This window comes from Cervus canadensis, chromosome 2, assembly GCF_019320065.1.
Source record: "Cervus canadensis isolate Bull #8, Minnesota chromosome 2, ASM1932006v1, whole genome shotgun sequence".
In the NCBI taxonomy this organism is placed as follows: Eukaryota; Metazoa; Chordata; class Mammalia; order Artiodactyla; family Cervidae; genus Cervus; species Cervus canadensis.
This window is the reverse complement of record NC_057387.1, coordinates 79,238,821-79,264,199: the sequence shown is the minus strand read 5'-3', so window position 1 is coordinate 79,264,199 and position 25,379 is coordinate 79,238,821. Positions and strand designations below refer to the sequence as shown.

The 25,379-nt window shown below is 38.8% G+C and overlaps 1 protein-coding gene across 6 annotated transcripts in view; it reads left to right on the top strand.

The window, feature by feature from the left end:
• Positions 1 to 25,379, top strand: part of PATJ (PATJ crumbs cell polarity complex component) — a 361,174-nt gene that overhangs the window by 268,131 nt on the left and 67,664 nt on the right. For 2 of the 6 annotated variants that reach the window (XM_043461135.1, XM_043461132.1), the window contains exons 32-35: positions 7,874 to 7,948; positions 11,403 to 11,492; positions 12,304 to 12,418; positions 15,693 to 15,826. In XM_043461135.1, the coding sequence (XP_043317070.1) occupies positions 7,874 to 7,948; positions 11,403 to 11,492; positions 12,304 to 12,418; positions 15,693 to 15,826 (414 nt within the window). Of the gene's footprint in view, positions 1 to 7,873; positions 7,949 to 11,402; positions 11,493 to 12,303; positions 12,419 to 15,692; positions 15,827 to 16,462; positions 16,525 to 25,379 lie in introns of those variants that run through there. The other 4 variants (XM_043461136.1, XM_043461134.1, XM_043461137.1 and 1 more) reach the window with 3 other exon arrangements.

Genomic DNA, 25,379 nt, shown 5'->3' with positions numbered 1-25,379 from the left:
GCCACAGTGGGTCTGGAAGACTGACATTCTGCACATTCACGGTTGCCAGAACTGGTGAGGTGGGAACTCAACTGGAGCAGATAACAAGAACCAGACCACACTGATGAGATGGTCTCTCCGCTTACGGCAGTAGGAAGCCATGGGGGGCTTTGGAGGTGACTCTAAACTGTAGGTGAACTGTAGCGATCAGATTGGACAGCGGCCAGCATGGGTGCTGATGGGCTGGCTGGGAGTTTACTGCAGCAAAGGCAGTGGCAGTCTGGGAGAGATGGCAGCGGCAGGACATAGTCTCATATTCTGTCTTTGCAAAAATTATAACAAAATAAACAGCAAGGTAATATATGTGTTTACCAGGTAAATTCCACAGAGTTGCCAGTCAAAGAATTTGCCTTTTTTGCTCCCAGGATGCAAACCTACTGCTCTCCGTGTGCTTTAAAGCTTTCCTCTGAATACAGGTTTAAAGCTACTAAAATGGCAATTGTTACACCATCTGGGTCTTGAGAACAAGCATCATCCCAGGGCTTGGCCAGGAGCCCGTGATAACCCTGCTAGGAAATGCCCCCAGCAGATGTGCCTGGCATTCCTGCCTCGTTTTATGACACTGCTTAGCAACACTGCAGTCTGCGTGGCAAGTGATCCCTGTCCTTCCAGACCTGGTTCCTGTCCAGCAGCATCAAGAACACTTAGATTTTTCAGAATTTTTCGAAATGTCTAGATTTTTTGCAAACTGTCTGCAGTGTTTGTCTTTACTATTGTCTTTCATTATGAAATGTAATTGCTGATCCTTAGAACAAGAATAGAAGATTGAGAGGAGTATTGCAGTCAACTCAAAGTGCATTCAAACTATAGTTTCTCTGTGGAGATTTTAGAATTTACAGGGTAGCAAGATGCCTGGGGAAACATGAACTGTTTCTAATTAACTATCATTAACCTAAATGGGCTGTGACATGGAAATTCACACTGCAGCTGACAGTACATTTTACCATTTCAAGTCCCCACCAGCCAGAATAGCAGCATCTTAGGAACACTTTTTACTCTTTACCTTGATGCACTTGATCTGTATAAAATTTTCAAACATGCTTATTGAAAAATCAGTGTTGAGTGTTATAAATAATACCCATATCCCCAAATGGTCTGACAGTACTTGCTTTTATAGGTTAAAAAGACTGTCAAATATAAATCGTGGGCTCTGATATCTGAACAAACATGAACTTCCCCACCAGCCTTCACTAGCTCTGATCTAGAAAGTGACTTATTCTGTCTTCATTTCTTCATTGAAAAATGGGGGTGTGGGGGTAGGAGGCTAGTCATTTTGTCCTGTGAAGATCAAGTGTGACTTTGTATGTGAAACCCTTAATAATGCTTGGCATGCAGAAAGGCTCAGTAAATGTAGCTATTGTTAACACCAGATTTTGTCTATATAAAATCTATGTGTGCTAGAACTACCTCATTTTTCATACACATTTCCTGAGAATCTGTGATGTGTTAAACTCTAAGAATGTAAAGATAAGATATCGTTCATCCAAGAGTTCACCACCTTAGGTCTAATGCAAAGGTTACAAGCTGTTTGTCAGGATATATTTACTGTTAAAGATCCTTGTTTCTATTTTCTACTGAAAATGGACCAGCATTCCAAGCTGCCCTTTGCATCAATTATTCACTTTGAGTTTATTTCAGTCCCTACCTTTCCACCATTCTCTAACCCTAGCCTGCTTCCCATCACCTGTAAGTACCTGAGTACCTACATCATCCCCATCACCTGTGAGTACCTGAGGCTGCATCCCAGGTCTACAAGCCGTGGTCATGCGTGTGGGCCTGGCAGAAAGTGAAAGCTGAGAAATAGACAGGAGCTGTTGGTGGAGAGTCTTGTGGACCAGGAGAAAGGGCTTAATACCTTTGAGATATTTTTTAAAGGGAGATTATAATGATGAGATTAGCCCATTGATAAGATCATTTTGAGCTTATGTGTGAAGAATCTGATAGAAAATGTCAAAACTGAAGACAAAGAGTTAAAAAGCTGTTAGAGTAAAATGAGATGAAAGTTGATAGTGACCTAAACTAGGGGATCTGTTGGTGAGTGCCGATTTTCAGTAAATACAGGAGTTAGAATTGATAGGACTTAATGATTGTGTGAATGTCAAAACTGAAGAAGAGGAGTGATGCAAGGACTCAGATTACAACATGGATAGCCAACTGGCTGGTCATTGGCTGGTTGATGCCATTCACTGAGAAAAGAAAGAAGAGGAAGGGAATTCCCTGGTGGCCCAGTGGGTTAGGGCTCGGCACCTTCATTGTTATAAAGCCCCAGGTTCAATATCTGGTCCCGGAACTAAGATCCTGCATGCTGTGCAGAGTGGCCATATAAATAAGGTGAAAAAAGAAGAGGAGGAGAAGCAGATTTGTAGGGAAAGATGATTTGTTCTGTCTTATCTACTGAGTTTTAAGTGTCTTTGTAAGACAGAAAACTGTTATTTAATACCTATATCTGTAATAGACACTTGAAAAGATTATCTCATTTATCCCAACAAAAGCAGTAGTAGTAATAATAATATGATCCATTATTTGCTGAGCACTTATCATTTGTTAAGAATGAACACAGTGTATCATCTCCATCCTCCCCACAATAAAGCATCATTACCTCCATTTTGCAGACCAGGGACCTGAGTATCCGAGATGCTGAGTCACTTGCTCAAAGGCTTAGGGGCAGAAAATGCCACAGTATGGATTCAAAGCACTATGTGTTTGACTCATGGGCCTGACTCATGCTATACTGCCTCTCCAAGAGCTATCTGGAATCAACCCATGAAGAAGCTGAAATTTAGAGAAGTCTTATTTGTCATAGAGCATGTAATCTAACTAGAACACTAGGATCTGACCACAGTCAGACTCCAAAGTCCAAGCTTTCTTCTTTATCCAGATAATACTAAAGAATTTTTAATTAGACCCACATGGATCTGTACAGTTTTTACTGGTCAGTGGGAAATATGAAAAATAATAACCACATGGACTGTTCTTCATAAAGCTAAATTTATTTGATTTAAAGGACTGTCCTTTAAAATGGTGTTCTAGCTAACTTTTTAGTGTAAAAATGGCTCTTCCTACAGAGCATTATGGTGGTAATATCTGGTGGCAGTTGTGAGGAAAGGACCTGACTAAGTTGAACCCTCTTAAATCACTGATATTTGACCATTTCTTGACTCATAAAATAGCACATTCATATGCTCCGACCTAATATTTCTATGCTTTCAATTACTTGCCCCCCCACAGAAGGTAACTCTGTAACCTCAAAATTCTTTTGAAAAATTTCTGATCTGTGAAATCCCAAAGTCTAAGAAAAATCTACTTTGCTTCACAGCAAAGTAGAAAGTCCTTGAAATCAGGAATACTTTGCAAATGATTCAGTGGAAGCATTCAATGGAAGACAAAGAGAGAGATTAGTAAAAGCTGGCTGCAGTTTTAAACCTGGATAACTGGGAGGTTGATGTTGTCACTAATTTAAAAAAAAAGGAACAGCATAAGAAAGAAACAGACTTATGGGAGAAGGTAATGAGTTCAGTGTGGAATTTTAAAGAGATAATATACCACCTGTATTAGGTTCAGTTTATCAATTTTGACTGCTGTGCTTGATTAAAAATTATTCCTAAGTGCTTTTGAAGTGCTGGCATCCAAGATTGGAAAAAAATAGTTTAATATGTGTTTCTGATGATTATAGGCTTCTTCTTAAGTCTTCTATATCTAGGCTGGAATTCTCAAGTGTAATACCCTGCTCATTTTTAAAGCAAGATCTTGAACTATAAGAACTGCAGGATTTCTAGTTTGGCTCTGGAAGCCGAAGCCACTGTGTGAACACTGTTCTGTTTCAGATCCAGTATTTCAGATCCAGTATGAAAATAGCATCTATAGCAGGAGTGTAGCATTCCCTATAGGAGAATTTCTCTGAGTCAGCATCAGCCTCTCTTTTGTGACAGTATGCAAATTGCCAATGGCAGAGTTCAAATGCATTCACAAATGTGGCATTTTTCACAGCTCATTGTACTTTATGTCTTGTATTTCTGAAAATCACTTGAGATTTGCCTACATGATAAATTTCCCTTTCCTAGTAATAAAAAAAGACTATATCTGCAGTCAAGTCTACTTCTTGTGCAAAAGTCACAAGAGAACATCTTTGGTCTTTTCATTCCATTCTCTTCCCCTCTGGCATTGTAATGAAGATAATACAGAGATGTGAAGTAACCTCACAAACTCAAAGGCTGTAGAGATAGAGATACACATTTTTAACACAGATTCACGTCTTGGACATCTGCTAGCTTTCTTTCACTCCCATCCGATTTAATGGCCTGCTGTGGAGACTTGTTATTCAACTTCGAATTTCATCTTGCCAGAAAGGAAGCTATTGCTTACCAGATATTTCTAAACTGAGAAAGTAATCTTTTTTATTTTTTTAAAGATTTTTTTCTTTGATGTGGACCATTTTTAAAGTCTTTATTGAATTTGTTACAATACTGCTTCTGTTTGATTTTTTTTGTTTATTTGTTTGTTTTTTTGGCCTTGAGGCATGTGGGAGCCTGAAGGGCTACAGTCCACAGTGTTACACAGAGTTGGACACGACTGAAGTGACCTAGCATGCACACGTGCTTGTAGAATCTTAGCTCCCTTACCAGGGATTGAACCTGCACCCCTTGCACTGGAAGGCAAAGTCTTAGTCTCTGGACCACCAGGAAAGTCCTGAGAAAGTAATCTTATAATTATTTAGCAAGCATGAGGGGCTCAGAGAAGCTCTCAGTTGTGACAGCCCAGAGCTCTGAACTCATACTTTCTTTCCTGTGACTGGTGCTCCATCATCTGAATCCCAGAGCATCTCAGAAGTGTAGTGGTGTTTCTTGTAAAGTTTTCATTTCTCTGTGCATGCATGCTCAGTTACATCAGTCGTGTCTGAGTCTTTGCAATCCTATAGACTATGGCCAGCCAAGCTCCCCTTGTCCTTGGGATTCTCCAGGCAAGAATACTGGAGTGGGTTGTCATTTCCTCCTCCAAGTTATCTTCCCAACCTAGGGATTGAGCATGTGTCTCCTGTGTCTCCTGCATTGCAGGCGGATTGTTTACCCAACTGAGCCACCTCTGGGGAAGCCTTATTAGCAGACATAATTTTAAGATCCTATAACCTAAAACCTATGTTGATTATCTTATTTTTCAAAGAAAGAGTCAATAAGCAAGTTTGTATTGAAGTCCTGTTATATCCCCAGCACTGTGAGAGCCACGGGGCATATCACAGTGAGCAGGACACAAAGATCTTCCCTTCAGAGCTTTCAGAATTTCTCAGAATGATGGCAGCTAATGCTCTCACTGCATTTACTATGTGCTCTAAAAGGCATCATTCTAAGTGCATGAATTCGTGTTTCATATTAGGTGAATCCTATTACTATCCCCAGTTTATAGATCAGGAAACTGAGGCTCAGAGACACACAACTAGTAAGTATCACAGGCAGGATCTGAATCTGACTTTAAATAACTTAGTATTGGTGAGTACTATTGAAGGGGGAATTAAGATGCTGTGGGACCTTTTGCTAATGTGATTTCACTTGATCAGGATTAGATGAGTGAGTAGGAATTAGGGTGGGACTGATCTAGGCAAAACTTATCTCTTTAGTCTGTTGTCTTATGCTCAGTTCACTTCATCTTCATTTAGCTGCCTTGTTGGCTACATGTTGTTTTTGCATAACTGAAGGCAGGGACAGTTGGAACCAGAGGCCTGGTGCTGACAGAGGTGATTCTGTACATTTGTCTGACTCTTCTCAGCTTCAGACCTGTTTCCTCAGCACTGTGGGAACACAGCTGTTCCCAGCACCTAACCCTCTCTGCTAGAAAGGGGCTGACTCTCTGCCTTTGGGTTCACTTTTGTTCTTGTGTGGTTTGAGTGTCCACACTTGGACCAGTCATGTGGCCAGACAGACAGGCTTGTTGAATAGCCACCTTGGGGACAGAAGTCAACCAGTTTTGGTGACTGTAAGCTGAACATCAGTCCCATTATTCTCTATCATTTAGGATGTTCCCAGTGTTGCTTTTTATGTCTACCCCTCCGAAGCTCCGCTCTAGATCAGAGTGATTTACCTGGCCCACCAAGCATTTTGTTTTAGGAACTCATTGGCTGTGCTGAATGTGTCATAGAATGTGTCATATCGGTTTGTTTCATGAAGATCTTTCTGCTCTCCTTCCTCAGTTTTCTTACTTGGAGATCCCCTGTGCAAAGTCAACACCTTAGAATGTCCCAGAACCTCATCTTTGAAGGCACTCAGATCTCCCTTGGTGCTGTAGTTAGGAAATTAGTGCTGGTGGTGGTGGTTTAGTCGCTAAGTCGTGTCTGACTCTTGCGACCCCATGGACTGTAGCCGCCAGGCGCCTCCGTCCATGGGATTCTCCAGGCAAGAATACTGGAGTGGGGTGCCATTTCCTTCTGCAGGGAAATTAATAAGTTCTAAATTCATATGTAAACATGAAGGAAGGAGACTCCCCTGAGGTCAGGGTAGTGGCTGGTGCCACAGGTTTTGTTTTTCCTGCCCAGGCTCACAAGAAGCAGGCATGGCTCGTTCTGACTTGTTAACTCTAAATGGATCCTCTATGTTGAGGCTGACCCCTGGGCATCTTGTGTGAGTTGTTGGGAGGAGTTGAGCCCTTCCCCTGCCCCTGTGGTTTACCCCTTGGTTAAGGCAGGGACTCTGGAGCAAGATGTGTCTGCGTTCAGTTCTGACTCAGTGTATACTTTAGATTCTCAGTACTTCAGCTATGAAATGAGGAGCTAGTGTCACAAACTCCTAACACTCTACTCTACAAGCTTCACCTTTCTTCTCATCTGGAGATAGCTTAACTACCTGCCCACTGTGTACTAGACCTCTCCACCTGGGTGTCTCTCAGATATTTACCAAGGCTAGAATAAACCCATGGGTGGCGCAGTGGTAGAGATTGTGCCTGCCAGTGCAGGAGACGTGAGAGACACAGGTTCGATCCCTGGATCGGGAAGATACCCTGGAGGAGGAAATGACAACCCACTCCTGTATTCTTGCCTGGAAAATCCCATGAACAGAGGCGCCTGGCGGCTACAGTCCATGGGGTCACAAAGAGTCAGACATGACTGAGCACGCACATTGCTGTTGTTAGAGTAAACCCATCCTTTCTCCTGTCCAAACCAGTCTCTCTCCATGTTCCCTGCTTGACCAAACAAAATGCATGAGTTCATGCCTTTGAGTAAACCATCACATAATAATTTCCTCTGTAAATTGCCTGTAAAAAAAGGTTGAGGTATGGTGGGAGCAGAGATAAACATTCTTCTTAGTTTATCGCTATTATCATTTATTTCAATTAACTGTGCTTTACGCATCACTTTCACATATGTTTTGATACTTTGCATCTCTCCCAGATCTGAAGTCCACATTTCTCCACGGAGCTCTGACTAACATATCGTTTATCTCCCAATGTCTTTAATGAGTGTGCTTTTTTGCCTTCAATCGGATATCTTAAGGGAAAAGAAATTCTAATATCAGGACTGGAAACTTGAAAGGATTTAACACTCAGAATAAATATAGATATGGGGATTACTGGCATGACAGCAGAAGAAAAACCTCTGGCTGAAATGACCATAAGAAGATATCTGATAGGCTTAAAGGCTGACAGATCTGAAAGAACCAGAAAAAGCATCCGGAAATGACAAGCTGCATTCATTTCTGAGAGTTATTACAGGTGGTTGAATAAAACTTTTCAGCCTGGTGTGTCATTTTTGGTAGTAGCTTGAAGCCCCATTAAATGGTGCCTGACTGCTGAAGTTGGAGAAGGCAGCTGACCCCTGTAATGCTGAAAACTGGTCTTATCTTTTATGTTTCAGGAAGACATCTCCCAGGTGGTTGGTCAAGGTGTGGTGGCAGGTCAGCAAAAGGCACTGGAATGTCCAGCTGACAATGTACGTAACTGACCCTGTAGGTTGCTCTACTGGGATGGTATGAATTATAATGATGGGTTCCAGAAGAAAAGGAGATGGTTATAATGAAATCTAATTCTTTATTACTTGGCAGGAAGCTATGATGTGTCTTCCAACCTGATGACAACCCACAGCTATATCACCTGTTCTATGCAGGGTGTGCATAGAGGATATTTAGGGAAATATCCTCTGTTGTGTCCCTGTACCAACACCCTAAGGAAGTGTTTGAAAGTGAGACATCTCTGAAAACACACTTACACCTAAATTCTGAGGGCCTCGTAATGTCCTACATAATGTATTGAATAAAAATTTTAAGAGGAAGAATTTATAGTTTTGTAGAAATAGAAATGTAATAACAAATGTTTCTTGTGTTTATAGCTTTTCTTCTTAAAAAAATATAAATTTCTGTCAAACATTTGTACTTTTGTCACTGTGGAAATTTTGTGCTGCTAAAACATATATTATTTAAAAAAAACTTACATTATTACTATATTAACTAGTTTTATGTTTAAGGAACTATAGATTACTAGAGTTTACAGGAAATATATGATATTTTAAACATTACCAAAGAAGATGCCTTTGTAAAGTATCCAAAATTGTATGCTAAAAACCTAAATAAAAAAAAATAGGTGTAGAAAGAATCTTAAAAATAAGGTTCAACTGAAAAAAAATTTAGTTCAACTGAAAACTATAAGGAATTAAAAAAAATTAGAACCAGATTTTTTTAACTTAGGTAATGTATTTGCAAATACAATTATTGTGATAGTACTTTCTACACTGCCACCTGTCTCAAGACACATGTCAAGCATCAATAGAAATAAAATTAATCATAAACTTAATAATATTAAAAAAAAATCCTGGAGCATTATAAGAACACTGTGATAATAAAATGTACATCTTTCAATTTTAAGAGTATCTGCCAGTTACATAGTGTCTTAGAAAAAGAGAAAGGCAGTGATTAGGATGAAATTTTCTAATTTTCTGTGGGTTCTTTTGACATTTGTAGGAGTCTTTAAGATAAAAATTTAAAAAAAAAATCCTCTCAAAAAAAAAAATATATATATATAACCTATAGAATTTTAGAACTCGGGTGAATCCTATACATCGTCTGACCTTTCTTTTCCCTGTTGAAAAATGAGCATTTAAATATCTAAAACATTCTCCTTTGGGAAAGTGATGATAACCCTTTTCTGTGGCTGCAGAAGAGAAATGGCTCAGAGATCAGTGGGCAACATCTTCAGTGAAGCTGTGTCATCTCATCATAAAGAACTTCCCCACCATTTGAGCTGTTCCACGATGGAATGAGATTCCTTGTGGAAATGGAATTTTTTATCCCTGAAGGTTTTCAATCAGAAACTTGCTGATCATTTATTAATATGTTTTCAAAGGACATAAAAATAGTAATAGCTTTTATTAACTGAACTCCTAAGTTGTTCTGGAAATAGTGATAGGTTTATTTATATACTTTTCAATCTTCACAACAACCTTGCAAGGTAAAGAATTATCATCACCAATTTAAAGATGAGGACATGTAGGAGGTTGAGTGGCTTGGCAGGGGTCACACAGCTAATGAGTGATAGAAAACTCAGCAATTTGTATCATCTTTTGAGTAGTGATTTTTTTTCCCCTATCATGAAGATCTGATGAAGTATAGACCCTTTTCCCAAGAAAAGCACTGGTAAGTATAACTGTGCTACAAACACAGAGGTTATGTAGTTCCCAGAATTCCCTCTGAAAATCATTTAGAAGCTCATTTATCCTGGGTTAAGAATCCATGATTTACCTTTAAAAAATAAATCTCAACTTAAAAAGACAAACATCCCCACCCCTACCTCTGAAAACATTTGTCTGAGCTCCACATCCCTAGTGCCAATTTCTCTGGTCTAGAATAGGACTTCTAGCATTCATAAATGTTAAACTCCCTAACAGTTTCTGTTATAAAGACAGGGTTGAGAACCCCTGGTTTAGTTAGGTTGGATGACTTATAAAATCCATTCAAACTCTGATGTTAGAATATAGTAACACTCAACAGCAAATGCAATCTTTCATCTTTTAAAATATTTTTATGTAATTTTAAAATACTCAAATTTTACAGTCTACAAATCCAGTCTTTATCTTTCAATACTTAGTAGTTTGGTTTTATGTCAATGGATGAATCATGGGAGCTACCTTTATTCATCACCACACCTACCAACAGCAAGCCTCTCAATATATGTGTTTGTTTCACTTGATTTCTATGAACTATTTCCTCATTTTTCCAACCCATATTGATTGGAAACTTCCCTAGTATGCACAGTGAAATGGGATGCTACATCAACTGGGAAATAAAGATGAGAAACAAGCATTCCCTGTTGTTATAAAAGTCATAAGGTAGTGATGCCTGTCTCTTGTGCGTTCCTGTTTTAAAATTCACAGCTTTTCATAAAAGAGCTCTGTAGCCTGCGCATAGCTTTGTTATCAATTTTCTTTTTTGAGATGATACAAAGGAGATGTGACATAAGTTCTGTGTGTATTAAGGTTACTTTGAATTGCTGCAAGAAGTTTCTCTTTTATATAACAGGGTGGCTGTGATCAGTTTGAGGATGACAGTGTCTCCACGGTGTCGTGGACCCAAGCACCTCTTATCTGATTACTGCATCATTATTTGATTACTCTTCCATCTTCAAAATTTAGCATCTATTTTTTTTTTTTAATCTAAGATTGCTGCTCCAGTTGTTAACATTACATCTGAATTTCATCTAAGGCAGGGGAAGGCAGGATTGTTCTTAAGAAAGTGACCTGAAAATTGTACATTCATGTTTGTTTATGTGCCATACCATAACACAGACTAGTCTGTGGTTATGTCTGGCCTCAAGGAGGTTGGGGAGTATGGTCCTTAGAATAATTGGATTGGTGGGTCCACTGTTCATCTTTCTCGTAGTAACTCCTGGTTTGTCATTTGTCTACTTTCCTCTTTTTAAAATCACCGAAAATATATATTCAAGAAAGTCTTTTTAAATAAGTGTACAATCATTGTTAAATGATGTTAATAGAAAAACTGCAGAGGAAAAAAAAATGAATATCAGTAGAATCATTGCCTAGCAGCTGTTTGATAAACACTTTAAACTTGTAGCATTTTTCAAATATCAACTTTTAGTCCTACTCCTTCCTTTAATTAACTGTGTGATTTCAGATGTCACTTGACATTTGTGTCTTGGTTTCTTCATCTATAAAAGAGAGTAATATTGTCTAATTCTCCAGGTTATTCTCATGATTAAATGAATTCATGGATATGAAAGTGTTTTTGAAAACTGGCAAGCACAATACAGATATACAATGAATGGTATTGCTTTTCTTTTTGCATACTGCACAATGCCTTGTGTTGAAGCATAGACTTCCACTGATGGAATCTTGGGGTGTTGTTGTTCTGGAGCAGTTACCATGATCCTATTTCTAGACTCCAGGGACAGGCTGGTGCTTCACTGCCTCCACCAGAATCTTCCAGCTGGGGATGGGTTCCCTGGCTAACTACAGATCCAGAAGGCAGGTCAGGTTACTCTGTATGTTTCTTAACTGTCTGTTAAGCAAGCATGGAGTCCTTTTGGTTTTTCTTAGTCTTCTAATACTAATATTCATTAGAGGTATTAGCAACAAAAATTTAGAGTTACAAGTTCATTTTCCAAAGCTCACACAGCAAAGGTCTCTGTACTTTCTTAGAGTTACAGATTTATTTCCCACTGAGTTTCCATGTCTTCAATTATGCTGTCTGCATTCATTCATTCATTCAGCATTTATCCAGGCCCTACTATGTTCCAGGCACTGGGAACCAAAGGTGAATAAGCTTTTTTTTTTAAGGTGAATGAAGTGCAATGATGTACCTGGCACTTAGTAGGCTTTCAGTAGATGCTTGTTATCCCTTCCTGCCCCTCCTGTCAACTAACCTACCTCATGCATCTTTGACCATGTGAATGTGTCTGGAAGAGATGGGCAGTGTCTTGTACTCAGAACATTCACAGTATAGATTGTTTTTCACTAGGCTCAGCACAAATCTATAAACTTGACATTGATTTCATCATGTAAAAATGCTTCCCAGCTCTGGCTTCATACATAAACCACAATGATGGTTTCTGTCCTTCTTCCCTTCTTTGATCCATCCTTCACCAAAGCACTTTAAAGTTAATTAAGGAAGCATGGGAATGAGACAAAGATCATCCTAACTTCCCCTTGCCACCTCTTCAACTTGAGTTTTCAAGAGGCATTATTGGAGTGTTTTGGTGACAATACACCAGTTTTAAAGTCTTCTCCTTTTGTTACCTTCCTCTTCTCTGACATTCATCTAACTTTCCTTCCTTTTGTAGGCCGTCAGCCAGATGAAACAGCAAAAATACTCAACGAAAATCTCCTTCAGTTCACAAGAGATACCTTTAGCACCAACTTCATATCATTCAACAGATGCAGACTTCACAGGCTATGGTATGAGTTGTTCTCTGAGCAGACTTGAATTGATTAATCAAACCTTAGAAAAGGAAAGGACTGTGTTGTCCTGAAGAGAGCACTGGATCAGGAGTCAGGAAGCCTGGCTGGCATCCTTGCTCTACTTCCTGAGCTTTGGGGCTTGGATTGGTTAATTGATTTCCAACATCTTTTTCCTCATCTCCACCAGTGGGATTGCTTATTGTTTATTGAATATAAAAGTACTAGAATAAAAAAGGCCCTCAATATATTCTACTTGAATCTGAGGCTTCTGGATTATTATCTAATCACACCAAAGGAGTGTGTATAGTTCACAAGTAGTGTATCTTAAAAATCACATTGAACCAAATTATAGACTTGCATATGTTGATATGAGCTATTTATAGACTGTTACTTTTCAGTGCTTAAAGAAATAAGTATCTACTTTATCTCTGAATTGCTGGATTAGATTATGCTGACTAATGGTTGACAATAGAACTTCAAAATGAATAATGAATATTTCCATCTGCTTTTATGCAATATAAATCATTTTTAAAAGAGGGACTATTTAAAACACCTTGCTCACCAGTGGTAAAGCATGACCCTGCATGAATTTAGGAGACCTGACACCTTTATGGTATTTGCCTTTTACGTATTTTTTTTCATGAATATTAACTCTTAAAAATTTTATGAGGCAGGTATTCTAAAGCACTAGATTTTTACTAAAATACTTGATGAATGTGGTCAGCAAACTATGACCCCTAGGTCACAGTTGGCCCACCATCTGTTTTTATATGGTCTAGAAGCTAATAATGGTTTTCACATTTTTAAAAGGTTAGAAAAAAGTCAAAAGACTGTTTCATGAAAATTGTATGAAATTCAGATCTCAGTGTCCATAAATAACATTTTATGGGAATACTGGTTTGGTTACATATTGTCTACGGCTGCTTTCACACTATAAGGAGAGACTTGAATAGCTGCACCAGAGCTGGTACGGCATATAAAGCCTCAGATATTTACCACCTGGCCTTTTACCAAAGATGTGCGATGACCCCTACGTAGACCAATGGAACCTTGATAATACATATCCCATATTTTTTACCTCGTTAACAGAAGTTAATCATCCCACAATTTCATCTGTGGAAATTATATTCATTCAGCCATCCACTTACCAAACATTGACTGGGGACTTGTAGGAGTCAGGCCTTGGGCTGGATTCTTTGAGAGAAATAAACACCGCGACTGACTTACGACTGGGCTAGGGAGAGGCAGAAGCAGAAGAGGGAAAGAAATGCCACCTCCAGTGTCTCTGACTGTGTTTTCCCTCAGTCAAGAGACTAAGCTAGTGATTTGTGTAAGGAGCATAAACTTTTTAAAGCATTCGTGAAACTCTACTGCCATGGTACATTGTTTTTATTGTAAATTAGTGAAAAATATAGCATGAAATACATATGTTGTAAAAATATCTAGAGTCAAATTAGGTTTACAATTTAATATTCGTTTAATATGGCATTTTAAAATTGTTACTAAAACTATGTCACTAAATTTCTCACTGTTAAACAAGAGGCCATTAGATCTATAAATTCCATGTGGTCAGGAATGGCATCTATGTGAATGCTACGCTATGCCTGACCCTGGGCTGAGCCAGCACATTATTTCTTTGATCCCTTAAACACCCTCTTAGATAGCAATTACATACATCTTCTGATGACCAATGAGCCTCAATTTCATCCACTGTTCATTACCTTAATTTCCTTGGAAACTCAAATCCATTTCTGCAACATCTGGAAACCTGTGCCCTTTTGTCCCAAAGACAATGGTTATTGCTGGGTCAGAGCAGAACCCCTACAGGCTTACCTGAGCCTGTTTTCTAGGAAGGATTGGCAAACATTCCGTAAGGAGTCAGGCAGTAAATATGAGGCTTGCGGGCCATGTGGTCTCTCTTGCAGCTGCTCAACTCTGCCATTAGCAGCTATAGACTGGATATAAATGAATTAGTAGAGCTGTATTCCAATAAAACTTTATTTACAGATATTAAAATTTAAATTTCTATACTTTTCACATGTGTTGAAATGTTATTTTTCTTTTGACTTTTTTTTTTAACCTTTTGAAGTAGAAGCCATTCTTGGTGCTGGGGCCATAGTCTACTGGCCCTTGCTTGTACGGAGGTTTGTGGATGTCAGCTTGGCCACTGAGCATTAGCTGCAGCTGACCAGCAGGTGGGGCCCTTTATTATCAGTCCTTTAGCAAATTCTGTCACGAGATAAGGATCCTTGTGGCTCAGTGGTAAAGAATCCACCTGCCAATGCAGGAGACGTGGGTTCAAACCCTGGGTTGGGAAAATGCCCTGGAGAAGGAAATGGCAACCCACTCCAATATTCTTTCCTGGGAAATCCCATGGACAGAGGAGCCTGGCGGGCTACAGCCCATGGGGTTGTAGGAGAGTCAGACACAACTTAGTGACTAAACAGCAACAAGAATCAGTATTCACAATGATCAAAATTAGTTATCAAAAAATATGAAGTTCTCCAGAAACTATTATAAGATTCTCTTGAAACTGTCATTTGAATGTTTGGATTTTTCAAACATTTCAAAAATGTTTGAGTGACTTTTGACTGAAAATGAACATGTGTAAATATTTTTTCTCCCAGTTTTTAGAAAAACTGGCCTAAAACAATGAATTTTCAAAGTAAAACAGCAATAACTCTTTTAACAAGCTTTTCATTTATGGACCCAGCAATTAATTCTACAGTTTATAACACAATTTTTTTTTACTACATTTCTATTTGGGGATTATTTTCATTTGTCATACTTTAATGATTGGATCCTTTATACATCTTAATTCATATGATATGCTCTAACTGAAAGTATTTAAGCACTATTTCTAGTATTTTATAACTATAGCTCAAAATGTATATCATATATATCATTATTAATATATATAATTATGGCATATACCTACATGTACTTAATTATTTAATCAACTTAAATTTTTCCATCCCAGTTTTCATGGTATATTTTGAGATTTAAAAAATTTCAAGTACTGTGTAACTAAAGTGGTTGATGGTTTGGGTTGGTGGTAGCTATTGTCTTCATCTCAAAAGTGTCATAGGAATGTCATGTTTCATCCATGGCTGAGTGGGGAGTGGTGACCCAGTGTTTCCCTTCATGGTACTTGGCAGAAAAAGAGTGAAATGATAAACACGTACAAACCCTGCACTCCCCGAGCATTGGAGTGTACAAGCTGAGATGCATCTCCTGCTTGCCAGTCATTCTATGTTCAATTCTTCTCCAGGTGGGTTCCAGGCTCCTCTGTCAGTGGACCCCGCCACATGTCCCATCATTCCTGGCCAGGAAATGATTATAGAAATATCCAAAGGGCGTTCGGGGCTTGGTCTCAGCATTGTGGGAGGAAAAGACACACCCTTGGTAAGTTCCTAGAAGAACAATATATCCACTGGCACAGAGTTAGATACTGAGCCTTACTATGGCCTCGTGTCACTTCTATGAAAGACTTGGCTTTTTCTTGGCATGTAAGTATATGAACTACTGCTATTATGATCATTATAATCATTACTATTTAGTGAACTGATACATACAAGTGTACATCAGTTATTCCAATCCCCAAATTTAGGCTTAGCTTTATTTTGACCATGTTCACATCTACTCATAATTTTTTTAAAAACTGGCCTCAAATGTCAGTTTTTACTTACTTGATGGATCCTTTGTTATTCAGTACATTTGATTGTCACTAATCAATAGAGACATTGAAATGTAAAACTCCTTGGGATTTGATTTATAAAAATGTGATTAATCAGTGCATATTATTTGAATAAGTAATACATGCACATTATACAAAATTATATTGACACAGAAGGATATAAACTGAAAGATAAATCTGTCTCCTACCCTTGTTCCCTAGCCTTGCCTTCGACCCCAACCCCAACCAGGGCCTCTCCCTAGAGAAAATCACTCTTATTAATGAATATGCTCTTAAATGAACATTTTGGTATTTCTTTTGTCCATTTTATTTGGCAAGAAGTAAGTTGTATATGGGTTTCCCAGGTGACTCAGTGGTAAAGAGTCCACCTGCCTGTGCAGGAGTCACAGGAGACCCAGGTTCGATCCCTGGGTCAGGAAGATCTCCTGGAGGAGGAAATGGCAACCCACACCAGTATTCTTACCTGGAGGATCCGATGGACAGAGGAGCCTGGTGGGCTGCAGTCCATGGCATTGCAGAGTCGGACACAACCGAGCACACACACCGCAAATTGTACATGCCAGATTTACAGACAGAACAAGTATAATATCAATAAAATTATTCTTTCCACTTTTGACAGGAATGTAATATTTCTGTGTTTAGTACTGTTGTGGGGGGTGAGGAGAGATCCTGCCCTATTTTCCTGTAATGAATATCAGTTCCCTAGGCAACTCAAGAACAACATATGTTGCAGAAACCAGGGCCTTACTGCCTTCCACGTGTTCCTGGTCATGCTCCTTCTCTCTCCTGCCGTCAGGCCTCATCTAGAGAGCCCTCGTCGTTCATTCGACCCTACTAGTGAGCCACCTGAACCTCTGTGCACAGAGGCTGGTGTTTATTTATTAAAGGACTTTATTTCCTTCAGCTTGATTAAAATATTGTTAAAACTTTTCTCCAGGGTTCCAGCTAATTATTTCCTGCATTACTGTCTCTTGGCCTGTGCCAGCAGGAACTGCTGTGTGTGGCTTCCCGTGTCCACAGTGATGTTTTCATCAGCCTGGGTGGATTTGGGAACACTTGGCGTTAACCAGCTCAGCAGCCAGTTTTAGCTCCTAGCTCTTTCATGGGTCTTGGGCCCTTTAAGGTCCCAGGACTTTTCTACTTTTTTGTGGTCTGGCTCAGAACGCTCCCTGTTCAGCATTAGTTATTGAGGAAAGACGTGAACTCTTCCTTAGAAGCTTCACTTTATGTATTTTGGTCTAGGTTACATTTTCAAATTGTGTTTTTAATAATGCCTTCTAGTCACATGTGATCTGGCCTTTGAATAATCCACAGACACACTTTGGCCATCCCTCCAACCACCAGTGAGCTCCTGCTGTGCCCAGGAGGTAACACACCACCGACAAAGGACCGGAACAGTTACCCAGACCCACATGTGCATTCCAGCCTCTCAGCCTCTGCTCACCTCCCCTCAACCTGCTCTCTTTCTACACCTTCCTGCTTCTTCCTTAAGAGTCCATATCTCCTCCCGTCCCCGATGCAAGGCCTCCCTGGCTTCTCCAACTTCCATGATCTCTTCTGAGCTGATCTTGGAGCTGATAGTCGACCATCCACCTATGTATCATATACTAAGATTATTGGGGTGGTTTTCAGAAAGTGCTGGTTGACCGTGAACATTAGGGATGTCTGCTTCTCATAGTTTATTGCCTCATTTTTCCAAACAGATGTTCTTGAATAGGAAATAAATTGAAATTGGTATAAAGCTATATTTGAAATGAACCAGAGAAATTACATATTAAGGAAATTCTTCAGTAAATTCTTTCATAAAGAAAAATTAGCCCTCTGATTTATTTTTTATAAATATGAATCTCTTAATAACTGCTTAAAATAAGACAGAAACTAGATTTCCCAGAGGAAGTTAGAAGACTTTCATCAGCATATCTGACCTAACTGAATGAGTTTATTGGCTAATTTGTTTTTATTTTCCTTCTTCTTTTGTTGTTATCAATTTGATTTTTTGCTTTGTGAGCGTTGGTTAGATATACCTGTCTGCTCTTGAATCTTAAATACTGTGTATGTCTGTGCTGCTGGTCACTAGCTTGAGGGCTTCCACGGCTTGACAGCACCTCCTGCATCCTGTTTGGGAGGCTATTTGAGAAATACTATTCTCTGCTTCTCTTGCCACCATGAGGCAGCCAAAAAAAAAGTCTTTAAGAGCATCTTGAGGTTCATAATATATGGTTCTGCCTTCTGAGACTGTAAATCCCATTGTCCTTGGAAGGATAAGCACCACTTAAAAATGAGAAATGAGACACAGTTTTTATTTCCTAACCTCAGGTACCTCATCAAAAGCTGTAAGTTTGACTCACAAGTAATATATAAGCATGTTATTTTGGTGAGGCTGAACAGCAGGAGGGGTGGAAGGTGCTTTAACAAAGAACCCAGTGTTTACCACAACAAGTATCTTTTTTTCCTTTCCCCACCTCCAAATTTTGACATAGGTCACATGGGATATACCAGCTAATTGACACTGCAGGTCACTTTATCCAATCAGGTCCTAGAAGTGCATCCAGCCAGCAGGCAGTCAGCAAACAAAGAGGAGACTGCATAAAAGGAATCAAGGACAATGTTGAGATCTGCTGACAGAAGTTCTTGCCTTTGGACTTTTGATTATGTGACACTTCCTTATTTCAGCTCTGGTGCTAGCATATTCTAAGGGCTGGTGAACTTTCTTAAGGCTTTGCCCCAGCCCTCCCAATTAAGGTTTCTATGCCCTCTTTATTGTGTATCCAACAGATATTTTTTGCCATTTTTAGAGGTATTAAGCCTCTGGGACTTGGTCTTGACACGACATCAGTTCTATCTGCTATAAATAGTTTATCTGGAGCCAAGACGAATGGTTTCTGAGATCACAGAGAGAAAGCTCACTTAGCATCTCATTGTATTTGCAGCCAGCCATCTAAATAGACCTCTTAAAATACCAAGGTAATGCTGAAGGTGACCCCTTTGGGAAGGTTTATGAGTGCACCTGGACCCAATCCTCCTTGACAACCTTTGTCTCTGCTGCTTGAACCATATGATGTGCTCCCAGGTCTGCTTTTGGGGAGTCTGGCTCTTGTGTGATAGGAAGCACGTGTGTGCTCAGAGGCTAGCCTTTGCTTACTGCTGAGGATGCAAAGCTGAGTGAAGCAACCCTGCCCTTAAAGAGCTCACACACTCGTTCAAGTTGATTCTACTGCCTTTAATGTTTTTAATGAAAAACCCTGTAGGGACTTTTAAAACAGGGAATTTCTCTGGAAAGTAGAAGAAAGTAAAACTGTTGCATGAACTTTCTAGATTTAATCAATATAGGCTAGTTTTTTGGTGTGTCTCTCATAAGCAGGTGCCGTTAGTCTGTTCAGGCTGCTGTCACAAAACATCACAGACTGGGTGGTTTAAACACAGCAGAAATTTATTTCTTACAGTTCTGGAGGCTGGAAGTCTGGGTGCAAGCACAGTAGGATGAGGGCCCTCTTCTGGGCTGCAGGTTTCTCATCTTTCCATGGAGAAAGGAACAAGTGAGTTCTGTGGGGCCTCTTTTATTAGGGCACTCATCCTCGAGGGCTTTGCCCTCGTGACCTTATTTATCACTTCTCAAAGGCCCTGCCTCCTTTGAGGAGGGGCACTAAGATTTCAACATAAGAATTTGAGGGAGACATGCAACCAGGAAGCCAGAGAAGGCCTATTACATAAAAGAGATAGTAGATTAATTTCTATTTTTAAAATTTACCTCCATCCATCTTATCTAGCCATCCTTTCATTCTGTCTTTGTCACACCCCCTTTTTGGTCTTGGAGTAGCAAATTTGCATGAAATCTTGTGGCTCAGAGACTTGGCATATTCTTCCAAATGAAAGACCAAGGACTCTTACCTCTTATGATACTTGCCTCATATACTTGCTAACACCTATCCCTGAATCTCTTGGGCATCAGAAATGTTTGCTTGCTAATCAGAAGTTTTATTTGCAGTGTCCTATAAAAACTAAAATATAGCTCTCTGGTGTCATTAATTGGGGTTATTTTATTATCAGCCTTGGGAATTCTAGAGAAGAGAAAGAAAAATATTTTAGAGTATTGGCAAAAAAAGAAAGAAAGAAAGTCCTTCCCCTTCCTTAGATATTGGGACTTCCCTGGCGGTCCAGTGGTTAAGCCACACTTCCACTGCAGGGCATGTGGGTTCGATCCTTGATCAGGGAGCTAAGAACCTGCATGCCACATAGCATAGCCAGAGGGGGGATAAAATAAAAGGGTGTTGGCAGACTTTAACTATGTGTTTGGGATCGAGCAAGTGAAGTGAAATGAAGGTAAGTTTCTCCAGGAACCTCACTCTCTATTTTTCTTTGTCTGAGTACCATTGTTAAAGGTCCCAGACTATAGACAATGTTTCTTTTAAGCCTATTAGGAAGCAGAGCAGGGTAATGATGCTAATTCTACAGTATCAGAATCCCAGATCTTTAACTGTGGGGCCTTGGGCAAGAGAAACTTTCTAAGTTAAATCTGCTTCTTCCTTTGTAAAATAATGGTGATGACCAAATCTACCTCTTAAGGCTTGTATGGAGATTAATTAACATAAAAAATATAAAGAAAATTTCCCAGTGCCCATCTACATTGAGTTCAGCAATTGTTATTATTAAACATATTATCTTCAAGTAGATCCTTTGCTCCCTTCATCTGTGTGTCTTTAGTATGTTACCTGAACACTGAGAAGCATGACTCTTTCCAGATAAGTACTTATTTGTTTTTCAGCATCAAGCTTTTAAAAAATGATTCCAGCACTGTTCTTAATATATAATTAATAAATATCATCTCATTTACTCTTCACAACAACCCTATAGGAGAAGTAGTAGCATTATCTCCATTTTATAGGTGAGGAAGCCAAGATACAGAAAAGTTAGGTAACTTCTCCAAGGGTATAATTCTAGCGGTTGGTCCAGTTGGAGTTTAACCAGATAATCTGACTCAAAAGCCACAGTATTTGGGCCCTTCACAGCTCTACCACTCTGTGTCATCAACCTCCACCTCAAAAAGGGAGTTACCCATCTCACCCACCAGACTCTGAGCTCCTTGAGAACAGGACTGCTTTATTTTATTATGTATCTTTAGTTCCACCATATATTGCCTTGTGCACTTAAAAAGATGACTCCATCTGGCCTCATCACTCTCACTGTGAATTCCAGCCATGTCAGCCTCATTTAGTTCCTTTAATGAGTCTTGTTCCTTCTTGATGCAGAGCTTTTGCACATATTGTTACATCTGTCTGGAGTGCTTCTCTGACCAGTTTTAACTATAAGCTAGAGTATTCTGTTCATTTGGGGGCATAATGATGTGGTTGACAAGAATATTGTTGAAACCACATTTTCTCAGGAATAATTGAACAGACTGCAAAAGGTAAGACCAGAAAGGACAATGATGACTTTCTGCAAACACAGAAGGTTATCTTCTTGTGGATGAAGGATGAGAACAATTCAGATGCTCCCAAGGGACTCAGTGAAAAACAGGCTTCACATTATTTTAAGGAAGAACTTTCTAAGCATCAGCTGATCAAAGATGGAATGACCTTCCTGGGAATAGTGAATGCCCCTTCTCAGGGAATATTTTGACAAGCGCAGGCAGCCACTTTGCAAGAATATTAGTATTATTAGGCTTTTTTGTTTGTTTGTTTTTGCTTTTTAAGATGTATTTATTTGGCTGTGCCAGGTCTTAGTTGTGGCATGTGGGATCTAGTTCCCTGACCATGGATCAAACCTTGGCCCCTTGCATTGGGAATGCAGAGTGTTAGCCACTGGACCACCAGGGAAGTTCCAGGCTTTGGTTTTTAATCAGGGTGGAACATTTACCATTTTAACTCTCTTTTTCAAAATGATGACAATATAAGAAAATGCATTTTCCTCCCACCGTTTGCATTCCTATCTCATAAATTTCTTAAAACTTTGGAGTCTTAAGTTTTTTAAACTAGAGAATAAGGTTCTATAATTATTGTGCTGTTGTTTTGTTTTAGGGAAACTGGTCATTGTTATCACTTTTGCAAAGGAAAGTTCATAAATATAAGTCCTAGTGGCTATACTAGTATTCCTCTGGGTCTGAAGGTAGCTTATCTCTTTGCAAGAGGAATATGAATAGACTAGAGCAGTTGTTTTATCTTTATATTCTTGGTATCATCCTGTTGTAAATAAGGTCAGTGGATTCCCAGGATAGATTGTAAAATTTAGGTATTCTTAAACAACAACAATCTTTCTTGGGCCTCCCAGGTGGTTCAGTAGTAAAGAATCCGCCTGCCAATGCAGAAGATGCTGGTTTGATCCCTGGGTCAGGAAGACCCCTGGAGGAGGGCATGGTAACCCACTCCAGTATTCTTGCCTAGAAAATTCCATGGACAGAGGAGCCTGGTGGGCTACAGTCCATGCAGTGACAAAGGAGTCGAACACAACTTAGCAACCAAACAATGACAAAAAGGACTGGGAATGTCATATTCAGAATCTTGTAATTTCTCTCCTACACCTGTATTTTTTTTTTTCACTTTCTGATTTAGCACCAATTTAATTCATTCTTATTGAACATAAGTTCTCTAGGGCAGAGATACATTAGCAAGAAGCATCATGGTAGAAGAACTCTCCCATTTGGATATTATGTGGTAAAGTTCTTCCATCTAGAAACTGAAGTGAAGAATATCTGTCCTTTAGCTGTAACCATGTGTCAGGTTCTGAAGTGACCTGGTTTAAGACTTCAGCATGTCACTTGCCATTGTTTAGCTGTTACAGCTTCTGACTGTTTAACTGTAGGACTGTGGCAACTTAAAGCACTAGATATTTTTTAAAGTAAGCAGAGTAAAAAGCTATTTTATATTTGATTAAGTGTTTTATTTTGCTATTCCCCTTCAAATGAACTTTGCATAGTCTATTTCATGAGGAGTGTGGTTTGCTTTGGCGTATAATCCCCTAAAGCCAAGTTCCTTTTATTGTTATTGCTTAAGTCATATATTTTTATACAAAACATCTTATTACCTTAGTTTTATTTTAAATCAAAGCAAAGTTTGCAAAATGTCTATGAATCACACTGAAAGAATGTTAACGAATAGGGCCTCCGAATTTCCAGATTTGGGCATTTCTGATCTTAAAGAATATGACCATAAGCAAAAATATTATGCAAGCTGAGTAAAATTTAGATAAATAAGTACCAGATGGAACTATAGGGACTTATAAACTTTAATGCAAATATTATCCCATTTCCTTAAACCTATATTTCAGTATGAAAAATTATATTCATATTGATGAGTATCAACTTTTTGTTAAATCAGACTTGGCAAAGGAACTCCATTTTAAGTAAATATAAAGCAGTTTCTTTTCTGAGCTTGAAGAGAAAGCGTTTCAAAGTCTTAAAATGTGAAACATTTTTATATATTCGGAGAAATTCTTCTGTTAGCTATTTTATTGCTGTGATTTTCATTCCACATTTTAGTTATCTGTAAATAGTGTGCAAGAATTTGCAATCCTTGAGTTTGAGTCTTAGGATAGCTTACCTAGTACATTGCTTTAACACACACACACACACACCTACATACATACAGACTGGTGTTATTTCTTGCTGTGTAACCGATCATTTAATCCTTACTCTTGCTTTTTATGTCAAAAGAACCTTTCTCTCTATTGCTGATTTAATGATTATTTTTGTTGTCTATAGTTTATTACCTGAGAATATATCCGTGTTCCAAAATAACAGGTACTGAACACTGTGATCCATTTTCCTTCACTTTGAAGGAAAGATTTGATAGGTACAAATCTTCATACCCTACCCAAGTGTATTAGAATAGATGAATAAATTGAGATTAGGATGTAAATAGACTCTTCATTCCTTTTGTAGCAGTTTTATGGAGACTGTTCTGAGATTCTTGGAAAACCTGTGTAGTGAATTCTGTTTAAAAGTGAGCAGAATAGAGAATCCAGATTTTAAAAACTGTGATTCCAAGAATAATAGAAAAGTTCCTTTGACTCTTGCTGGCTTCCCCTGTAAAACTATAACCCTCTCAGGTTCTCTGAATAGAAACAGTTATATATTCACTCTTTGAAGTTGGCAAGCAAAGCTGCATCAATTTGACAAATACTATACTTCTTTGTAAATAATAATCTTATTGTATCTATGGTGGGAAAGCAGTGTATTAAATGTATGCCAAATTATAAAATTGTTAAGTAAAATGAAAAAAAAATTGTCTTAAAGAACTATGAAAATTATTGACCATATTCTGCCTTGGGTCCTGCATGGCCTTATGAGATATTGAAAGTAACCTCCTAACTTTTTGCTTCTTATGAATCAATGAGGGCATGTCAAATACTTTTTGCATCAAAGAAGGGGAAAAATTCTTGGTCTGTTGAAAGTGGGGAAGATTAGTTACTTTTCAACTTGTCTTGAATCATCTTTGCATTTTACCTTTGTAATTGGTTCAAAAAATATAGACCCACAAAACACACTGAGTAGAAGCATGATAATACATGCCACAGCATGAGAAAGTGCATGAATTCTTCCAGCCTCGGATTACAGCCCACTGCCTCAGTGTAGCAAGGGCAGCAGAGGACTGCCTTTGTCCACGTGAGTCCTGCCATCTCTATTGTAGATGGCACTTGTCTGCCTTTCCACTTTTACCAGGTTTCACACTGGGCTTCTCAGTTTTCATGTAGTGAAGTATCACCAGGGAAAAGGAGGAAGTACAGCCAATTCTTCTTATTCATGGTAATTATGGTGTATAAAGACGCAGCAAACACTGAATTAATGAATACTAAACCATTACTTCTAGAGGAAAGACAGGGTTAGATTCCTCCTCCAACCTCTGGTCACAACATTTTTAACAGATGAGAAATATATAACTTTGTTTTATGTGTGTTTCTGATTAAAGATACTTTATTCACTACATATTGTTGATTCATTAACATTGAACGGCAAACAGCTCTATAATTCATAATTGAACGAACGTTGTCTAACACATGTATTTTCTTGGTCAGGCCCATAATAGCACAAAAATGCAAAACACATGGCACTAAAAAAGACTATTTAAAGGAAGCTAGTTTCCGGTCTGAGATCTGAAACAAGAAAGCATAATGTCGCCTTGTTATACCTCAGCTGTGAACAAGTGAATCTAGCAACTAAAATTTTTTACCACTCTGCTTATGTCCACAAATTACCACGAGTGCACCGAGAGCATTTATTTGGGGAAGTAGGGGAATTTGCAAATATGGAATCCACACAAAATATGTTTC